Genomic DNA, 10,668 nt, shown 5'->3' on the forward strand with positions numbered 1-10,668 from the left:
TTAACCGATAATACCTAAGGAAACCTCTATGATACACCCACAATTCTAAACTCACTACGTTTGGTAAACAGTTATATCTCTCTACATCGCAGGTATGTTGCCTAAAGCTGTGGCCGACGATCTGCGACTTGGCAAACCTATTGAGGCCAAGTATCACAACGGATGTACCATCTACTTCAGGTAAATAATTTTTGTTATAAAACTTACAGAATATGCAAGAGATAAAGATTTATCCATTATAAAGTTCGAAGGAAACAAGAACAAGACAACTTTTGTCTATGATAGACATAATGCATTAATTGATTCACTAAGACCGCCGCGGAACAAACGTCAAGGGACATAACTCAACAAATACTATAAATCTGGCAATGTGTGTACTAAGTTTCATTTTAATATCTTGCATTGTTTTGAGTTATTGCCAATGTAAATGTGTATTTGCACAAGGACGCCGACGATGCCAACAACTACACAAAAGCTATTTATATACAATACCTCGACTAACAGATATGCTTATATACATTTTTCATTATTCAGCGACATAGTAGGTTTCACGACGATCTCAGGTGGGAGCACAGCGATGGAAGTGGTGGGGCTACTGAACAAACTCTACATCACTTTTGACGAAATCATCGACAAGTATAACGTGTACAAGGTCGAGACAATCGGAGACGCGTGTAAGTGTAAACTTTGTTAGTTCGCCATTTTATTTCCTATAACAATCTTTGTAAATGCCTCAAACCTAATAAGTGAGTGTTTCCGTCCTTTCTCATTCTAACTTTTCTGCGACTTTTCACCGCTATTCCATACATGCATACACGATTAAAACTGTATTTAAAACCAGCTGCTACTACAGCAGTAAGATGGTTGGCAATGACCACGTTAAGAGACCATAAAGCCTCCGTATGCCCCCTTTTTCGGAAACAAATGTTGTTTTTCATTATTCCTGCGGTTTTGCCAACTATGAAATAACCCATGTCCAAGACGTGACAGCCATCGGTGTATAATGAAATATTTGAAAGAAGGTTGAGAACAAATATTTCTGCTGTTATAGATATGGTGGTTTCTGGGATCCCGTTGGCGACCCCGTACCACGCCCGCGAGATAGCCGACATGTCCATCGACCTTGTGGCTGCCTGTAAGGTCTTCACTATCCCGCACATGCCAGGGGAGCCGCTCAAAATCAGGGTTGGCCTGCACTCAGGTGTGAGGCTACTCAAACATGCGAACTTGTGCATTTGTTATTGAATTATATGACTATTGAAATCCGTCCGTTTTGTTTAACTCCAATTTTGGTGTCAACCACGCTAAAGAAGTGGCCGACGTAGATACACTATCCGACAGTGATTTACAGTATATCTCAAATGCAAAATGAATAACGTTAAACTGAGTGGCATCGACTTGTTTTATCATTTTCAGAACTTCTTTGTTACCCAAATCCTCGTTTTCCAATTTCCCTAAATGTTCATAAAATATTCAACCACGATTGACCATCAATCAGCTTTTTGGAACCCTACTTCCATAACGTAATTCAACTATTTTTCCCACCCCAAATATAAAGATCCAAATATTTGAACATAATGGAAATCCTTATCTTGCCCACGTACTCGTATTAAAAATATAAAATAAAACACATTTTAACTATGTTTTGTTCAACTGAGGTGGGAGAAAAGGCATCTACTATGACCGCTCGTGAAATATAGGTTCATCCCAACCCTCGCGCAAGGTGTTTTGTGGAAACTCAGTAAACCTTGTTTCCGAAAAACCCCCGCAATGGAATACACTTATAATCTTTATCAGGTTCAGCATGTGCGGGCGTGGTTGGCCTGAAGATGCCACGCTACTGTCTGTTCGGGGACACAGTCAACACAGCCTCAAGGATGGAGTCGAACGGTGAAGGTAAGGCCAAAATTACAGCAACATATAGAGTGACATTATTGGGTTTATTTGCCCCATTTGAAGACAAACACTTCGCCAAATATTACATAAGTAAATGACTTTTTCAACTGGCATTTGTTATTCCATATATCACATTAGTTTATAATATACCAAACCGTTTCCAAACAATACTGTATATTGAGCAAGGGAAATAACTGACCAATGGTCCTCATTGCTTTGTCAATAATCGGTTTATCTTCGGAACCAACAGTACGATTTATGTGTGTCACCTTATCAAGTAATCAAGTATTACGTTAATACATGTATTATGGGTTCTGGTTAAATATTGGTCATTGTATATCTGGCTTGCGTCACACACAACTGGATCAGCGTATCAAGAAGGAATACGATTGGACGTGTCCAAGATATTGTAAACCAGAACATTGGACCGATATCATATAGCTTTGGTCGTGCAATTTTTTCAAAAAGCTATTGTGGTTAATTTCTCTTTTACGATAAATACCACTATTTGAAGAGCATCATGCTTATTATTTTGCAGCATACAGGATACATATCAGCAACTTCACGTATGAAGAGTTGGTCAAGTTGAACAAGTATACTATTGAACAGAGAGGAAAAATACCGGTAAAGGTAAGGTGATACATGCATTCGGAACTCCTCGGCCATTTTTATCGAAAACAACCTCGGATGTATTTGGACGGTTTACATACTCAAAGAGTGGCACGTTTAAGTCCGCTGCAAGTAGATCGCGTAGTAATTTTATTAAGCAGTTAAACTTTATGACTTTACTCGTGGGAATCTTAATTTTGTTTACAATAATTCACTTCACTGACAATCAATTTAAACTTAGATCAATGGATACAACTCTAAAACAATACATTTAATTAATGATATAATTCAAAAATTTACGAACTACTTCAACTGATGTACCGGCATACATCCGAGGTTGTTTTCGATAAAAATGGCCGAGGAGCTCCGAATGGTGATACATGTTCATTATTTATTATCACCGTTGTGCATTTGTTTTACATATGACACAGAAGTTATGAACTGCTTTTTTACTCTATAAATAACCCACGTCTGATAGCTCACGTGTTTCGATGATATTTTATATTTTGGATGATATAGAGCGACAGTGATTAGTTTGACATGTATTTAGAAAAACGGTTTAGTTAGATATGTTTGTATTGGTATACAGTCGGACCCCGTTGGCTCGAACTCACAGGACCGGCGAAAATACCTCGAGCCTCGAAAATTCGAGCCAAGCGGGAATGCTAACATTCACGTTGAAAAAATCGGTCGTTAACATCCAGTTTGAACCGACGAGGAATTCGAGCCAAGCGAGCTCGAGACAACGGGGTTCGATCGTAGTAGGTACGAATACATACTTCTATTCACCTTGGCGGTGTTGTCAAATTGTAGGGCAAAGGTGAAATGATGACCTGGTGGCTGACAGGCTATGACCCAACATTCCTGGCGGAGAAGGCGAAGTTAGAACAGTTAGAAGTAAACCAGGATGACAACAAAAACAGTCTTATATCCATGAAATCCCCGTCTGCTAAACTACATGCCACGTTTGAGAACATGAACTCCTTTCAGACAGAAAAGAAATCCGAACAAGTGAAACACTTCATAAACCATACTCAAAATACAACTTTGCAGTCCGATATGGTTCCAAATAAGACTTCAAAGTACACTTTGACCGATGCAAACAAAGATAAAGTGTCATACAACATAAGCAGTCACCTGTCACACTCCTCGGACACTGATAACTGCAGCAGTGAAACTAATAACAGGGATGATTGCAATAATAAAGAAACTGGCCACGGTGAGGAAGACACTAAAGATACACCAGGAATATCTGTAAACCACAGAGAAGACAATACAAGCACAGTTGACCTATATAACACAGCGGACAGTGACTGTCTGTTTACTCCAGTTGAGATGTCCGTGGCAGGTGATTCACCAGTAGAGAACAATGTATTTAGTTTTGATGATGTGGCTTTGCCATTAGAGTATTCTAGTCGTAGAACGGTAGAAACTAATTAAGGGTGCAATAATGTGTTAGTGAACTAAAGAAGTGTTCTTGTTGTCATGGTATTTTGTTCCCCATGACTGATCACTTTAAAGAATCTAATCGGCTATCTTTTGCCTTCTTGGTATCCTTTGTCATGCTCTAAGTGTATACCTAATGTATTGTGAGATTACCATATACCTCAACATACATGTATCTAATGGAAAAAATACCATTTTCTCCTTGAACGATGTACATGTATTTATATTATATCGTTGTGTCTAGTACACACCTTAGTAGTACTAGTTCATTATTATGGCAAAAAGACAGGGAACTCGGTATGAAGTTAATAACAACGATGGTAACTTACGTTAGAAAATCAATGTTACAGTATGGAATATTGAGCATGTAACAAATAAAATTGAAAGAGATCATCAGTAAAACTTCATTAAAATTAATTGAAGAAGATCGTCAACGACAGTGTTTGAACTGAATGGAAAGGTGATTTACCATCTGTAAGCTATATTAATGGAGAATAGACCACAACATTGTGCTACTAGAGCGCTCTAGTACTGGAACGATACTATAACGTGCCATAGTGTGCATGTGAACTAACCAAGAACTCTTGTTGTCACACTATTATTAATTTTCTTTACCAACAATTGTTTTTGATTTGTAGACATGAATATGATCTCTGAAAGTTCACTGTAGCTGGCTGATCTCGCTTTTTTCCTCAGTCCTCACACACTAATCTGTCATCTCATGTGTTGATATTGTCATCTCTAGTCCCTATCACGCATTGTGTCATAACAATGATAACATACCATCTTGAATTCGTAGAATAAATTCATAACCTAGCATTGTATCATAGTTCAGTGTGTTTTCTTTGTTTTTGCACATTCATAGTTCTTTCATCGGATCTGTAGTCATGTATTATTCACTCACAATCATCTTGGGTCTAAGTTTGAGACTCAGACCAGTAAATCTGAACTTTGTTAGAAATGGCGAATAAAGAAAATACAAGTTTTACTAGTAGCTACACTAGCTATTTCGTCTTAAGAGACAATGTTGGAGATGAATTGATAAATTTAAAGAATAGCTTTTGTGAATCTAGGTCATCAACTCGGACTAAAGACGTTATATGACGTGAATATGAGCCATGTTCAATTGGGATCACTGATTATATGTAAATGATTCTTGAAAATAGAAAAAAACGCCTTAACCGATACAATGGGAAATGATGCTCCTAGCTGTACTGTTGAAAATCAGTTGCTATCAAGGCAAGAACTGTGTTAACAAACAGTTGCTATCAAGGCAAGAGCCGTGTTAACAAACAGTTGTTGTCAAGGCAGGAGCCGTGCTAATAAACAGTTGCTGTCAAAGCAAGAGCCGTGTAAACAAACAGTTGCTATCAAGGCAAGAGCCGTGTCAACAAACAATTGCTATCAAGGCAGGAGCCGTGTTAACAAACAGTTGCTGTCAAGGCAAGAGCCGTGTTAACAAACAGTTGCTATCAAGGCAGGAGCCGAGTTAACAAACAGTTGCTATCAAGGCAAGAGCCGTGTTAACAAACAGTTGCTGTCAAGGCAGGAGCCGAGTTAACAAACAGTTGCTATCAAGGCAAGAACCGTGTTAACAAACAGATAACTATCAAGGCAAGAGCCGTGTTAACAAACAGTTGTTGTCAAGGCAGGAGCCGTGCTAACAAACAGATAACTATCAAGGCAAAAGCCGTGTCAACAAACAGTTGCTATCAAGGCAGGAGCCGTGTCAACAAACAGTTGCTATCAAGGCAAGAGCCGTGATAACAAACAGTTGCTATCAAGGCAGGAGCCGTGTCAACAAACAGTTGCTATCAAGGCAAGAGCCGTGTTAACAAACAGCTGTTGTCAAGGCAGGAGCCGTGCTAACAAACAGTTGCTATCAAGGCAAGAACGGTGTTAACAAACAGATAACTATCAAGGCAAGAGCCGTGTTAACAAACAGTTGTTGTCAAGGCAGGAGCCGTGCTAACAAACAGATAACTATCAAGGCAAGAACCGTGTCAACAAACAGTTGCTATCAAGGCAAGAACCGTGTCAACAAACAGTTGCTATCAAGGCAAGAACCGTGTCAACAAACAGTTGCTATCAAGGCAAGAGCCGTGATAACAAACAGTTGTTGTCAAGGCAGGAGCCGTGATAACAAACAGTTGCTATCAAGGCAAGAACCGTGTTAACAAACAGTGCAAGATCCGTGTTAACAAACAGTTGCTGTCAAGGCAGGAGCCGTGCTAACAAACAGTTGTTGTCAAGGCAGGAGCCGTGCTAACAAACAGTTGCTATCAAGGCAAGAACCGTGTCAACAAACAGTTGCTATCAAGGCAAGAACCGTGTCAACAAACAGTTGTTATCAAGGCAAGAGCCGTGATAACAAACAGTTGTTGTCAAGGCAGGAGCCGTGCTAACAAACAGTTGTTGTCAAGGCAGGAGCCGTGTTAACAAACAGTTGCTGTCAAGGCAGGAGCCGTGTTAACAAACAGTTGCTATCAAGGCAAGAACCGTGTTAACAAACAGTGCAAGATCCGTGTTAACAAACAGTTGCTGTCAAGGCAGGAGCCGTGTTAACAAACAGTTGCTGTCAAGGCAGGAGCCGTGTTAACAAACAGTTGCTGTCAAGGCAGGAGCCGTGTTAACAAACAGTTGCTGTCAAGGCAGGAGCCGTGTTAACAAACAGTTGCTGTCAAGGCAGGAGCCGTGTTAACAAACAGTTGCTGTCAAGGCAGGAGCCGAGTTAACAAACAGTTGCTGTCAAGGCAAGAGCCGTGTTAACAAACAGTTGCTGTCAAGGCAAGAGCCGTGTTAACAAACAGTTGCTGTCAAGGCAAGAGCCGTGTTAACAAACAGTTGCTGTCAAGGCAGGAGCCGTGGTGACACACAGTTGCTGTCAAGGCAGGAGCCGTGGTGACACACAGTTGCTGTCAAGGCAGGAGCCGTGGTGACAAACAGTTGCTGTCAAGGCAGGAGCCGAGTTAACAAACAGTTGCTGTCAAGGCAGGAGCCGTGTTAACAAACAGTTGCTGTCAAGGCAGGAGCCGTGTTAACAAACAGTTGCTGTCAAGGCAGGAGCCGTGTTAACAAACAGTTGCTGTCAATGCAGGAGCCGTGTTAACAAACAGTTGCTGTCAAGGCAGGAGCCGTGTTAACAAACAGTTGCTATCAAGGCAAGAGCCGTGTTAACAAACAGTGCAAGATCCGTGTTAACAAACAGTTGCTGTCAAGGCAGGAGCCGAGTTAACAAACAGTTGCTGTCAAGGCAAGAGCCGAGTTAACAAACAGTTGCTGTCAAGGCAGGAGCCGTGTTAACAAACAGTTGCTGTCAAAGCAAGAGCCGTGTTAACAAACAGTTGCTGTCAAGGCAGGAGCCGTGGTAACACACAGTTGCTGTCAAGGCAGGAGCCGTGGTGACAAACAGTTGCTGTCAAGGCAGGAGCCGAGTTAACAAACAGTTGCTGTCAAGGCAGGAGCCGTGTTAACAAACAGTTGCTGTCAGGGCAGGAGCCGTGTTAACAAACAGTTGCTGTCAAGGCAGGAGCCGTGTTAACAAACAGTTGCTGTCAGGGCAGGAGCCGTGTTAACACACAGTTGCTGTAAAGGCAGGAGCCGTGATAACAAACAGTTGCTGTCAAGGCAGGAGCCGTGTTAACAAACAGTTGCTGTCAAGGCAGGAGCCGTGTTAACACACAGTTGCTGCCAAGGCAGGAGCCGTGTTAACAAACAGTTGCTGTCATTGCAAGTGCCATGTTAACAAACAGTTGCTGTCAAGGCAAATGTTATTGTTAGCACGTTCCAGGTAGCCTACTGAATTTCGTCATCCTACCCACGTTGATAACTTGGCCTCATTGTCACTGTTAATACTAGCTGCTCACTGTTAATACTAGCTGCTCTCGGTGTGTTCGCGTCTCCAATTGAGTGTCGGGTTTTAAATTCAAATTCTGCGTTTATTTTATCATACCATAATCATGATAATACATGGCAAATGAGGAATATACACTATACATGCGTGGCATGGCGGCAGATCCATGATTCAATTTAGAATGTGATACCCATATAGGATATCTTACAGTCATGAATTTAACTTGAAAAATTAAACAAACGAGCCAAAAAAAACATTAGTTTTACTATGTCATACCTTGTACAGTTATATTCCTATTTTTATTTGGTACTTTACTTTATTTGCGAAATGTATTTTGTTCACACATAATTCTAATAAGTGTATACTATAAATATCAGTATTGAGGATGCTATCATCCGGTTAAATGGTTTTAAGAACAACTTTGGCATTAATACATGTTTAATTATGCTTCGACATAAAAAAATGCTATTTTGTAAAGTGCTATTTTATCATTTTTTCACAGTCACATTTGTTAATTTCATTATAGGAATACTGGTTGATATCAATTTGTTTAAACATCCGGGTTTATAAATGTGTTTACCCCTACATATGAATACCGGGTCATATCAATGTGTTGACCCCTCCATATGAATACCGGGTCATACCAATGTGTTTACCCCTATATATGAATACCGGGTCATACCAACGTATTTATCAATGTGTTTACCCCTCCATATGAATACCGGGTCATACCAATGTGTTTACCCCTATATATGAATACCGGGTCATACCAATGTGTTTACCCCTCCATATGAATACCGGGTCATACCAATGTGTTTACCCCTCCATATGAATACCGGATCATACCAATGTGTTTGCCCCTATATATGAATACCGGGTCATACCAATGTGTTTACCCCTCCATATGAATACCGGGTCATACCAATGTGTTTACCCCTCCATATGAATACCGGGTCATACCAATGTGTTTACCCCTATATATGAATACCGGGTCATACCAATGTGTTTACCCCTCCATATGAATACCGGGTCATACCAATGTGTTTACCCCTATATATGAATACCGGGTCATACCAATGTGTTTACCCCTACATATGAATACCGGGTCATGCCAATGTGTTTACCCCTATATATGAATACCGGGTCATACCAACGTGTTTATCAATGTGTTTACCCCTCCATATGAATACCGGGTCATACCAATGTGTTTACCCCTACATATGAATACCGGGTCATACCAATGTGTTTGCCCCTATATATGAATACCGGGTCATACCAATGTGTTTACCCCTCCATATGAATACCGGGTCATACCTACGTGTTTACCAATGTGTTCAACCCTATATATGAATACCGGGTCATTCCAATGTGTTTACCCCTACATATGAATACCGGGTCATATCAATGTGTTTACCCCTCCATATGAATACCGGGTCATACCAATGTGTTTACCCCTCCATATGAATACCGGGTCATACCTACGTGTTTATCAATGTGTTTACCCCTCCATATGAATACCGGGTCATACCAATGTGTTTATCCCTACATATGAATACCGGGTCATGCCAATGTGTTCACCCTTCAGTTGTAATGCCGGTTGACATCAATTTGTTTATTTCCGCATATTATTACAAATTCAAAACAACTTTTAATATAATACAATTATTATGAAAACCGTTTCATATTAATGCGTTCAACGTTTTTTTTATGCCGTTTTATATCAACGTGTCCCCCCCTCCTCAATCTAAATGCCGGGTTATATCAACGGCCCCCTCTATATAATGCCGGTTTATATCGGCATGTTCGCCCCCACCATATCATGCCGGTTAAATCAATCTATCAATCCCCCCCCCTTATATAAATGGCGGTTTAAATCAGCATGTTCCCCACTGCTATATAAATGCCGGTGTATATCAATTTGTTAATAGCTCGATATGAATCATGCTTTAAAAATGTAAATGTGTCTTTGCTAAAGAGCCGGGCACAAGCCAGAGGAAGATCAGCAGAATCAGCAACATGACCAGTGACTCGGGGTTCACGGATAGGTCGGATGACGTAAGCGATGTGCACGAAATCGTCGTGCGCAGTTGTTCGTCTTTGCAAGGTAGGGAGTATAACAAGGACATATTAATATATCAATCACTAAATGACTTTACTTTGGAATAATTACATTTTGTACGTTAAAATACTGTCGCAGGCATAACCCAATCTAATTTTGAAAATTTTGTAGAAATAACGCTTCAGAGTACATGGATTGAATGATTAGTTTTATTAGAAAATAAACTGTGCATTGCGTCAAACTGCTATATATGTAACAAAGTGCTTGTATTTTCAAAGGCAAAATGGCTTTTTTTTCATAAATATTCTTCTATGAATGTTTAATCACAAACAGTTTTGGTTTTGTTTTTTTTTACAAAGAATTTATGGTATCCCTACAGAGATATTGGACGAAGACGACGATGCCGCGGCACTCGAAGATCACAGTATCAACGGGTAACAAGCTACACAAGGGGAACAGAATGCTATAGCGAACTATATGAAGAGATAGTTTCAAAGTTATTGTTTTTGAAGTGGTTTTTGAAGTGGAACAGGAAATAAAACAATGATATGTTGTTCTTCATTGTAAAGGATTAAAAGCTTCCTACGTGATTCATCCTCGTTCATCAGAGTGGTGATACTATGCGTACCAAAACTAGGTTTATCACGATTGAACCTCTGATGACTGAGAATGACATGATTAAAATGAGCATCTTCATACTTTATTTGCTCTTCAATTATTTTAGAAACCATGCATAAACGTTTCAGCAAAATATTCAGGAAATTATTTTAAAATTATCATGGCGAAAAAGGAAAATTTAGTGATT

General features: G+C 40.0%; 1 protein-coding gene across 1 annotated transcript in view; it reads left to right on the top strand.

The window, feature by feature from the left end:
* The window catches only part of LOC128214643 (atrial natriuretic peptide receptor 2-like), a 30,592-nt gene extending 20,110 nt beyond the window's left edge, over positions 1 to 10,482 (top strand). Inside the window, exons 16-23 of the mRNA XM_052921207.1 lie at positions 93 to 180; positions 535 to 674; positions 1,052 to 1,201; positions 1,798 to 1,896; positions 2,435 to 2,526; positions 3,319 to 3,853; positions 9,780 to 9,908; positions 10,243 to 10,482. Of these exons, the coding sequence (XP_052777167.1) occupies positions 93 to 180; positions 535 to 674; positions 1,052 to 1,201; positions 1,798 to 1,896; positions 2,435 to 2,526; positions 3,319 to 3,853; positions 9,780 to 9,908; positions 10,243 to 10,301 (1,292 nt within the window). The 3' untranslated portion in view covers positions 10,302 to 10,482. The remainder of the gene's footprint in view (positions 1 to 92; positions 181 to 534; positions 675 to 1,051; positions 1,202 to 1,797; positions 1,897 to 2,434; positions 2,527 to 3,318; positions 3,854 to 9,779; positions 9,909 to 10,242) is intronic.
* Positions 10,483 to 10,668: the final 186 nt, after the last annotated feature.

Source organism: Mya arenaria, chromosome 13 (assembly GCF_026914265.1).
Source record: "Mya arenaria isolate MELC-2E11 chromosome 13, ASM2691426v1".
Taxonomy (NCBI): Eukaryota; Metazoa; Mollusca; class Bivalvia; order Myida; family Myidae; genus Mya; species Mya arenaria.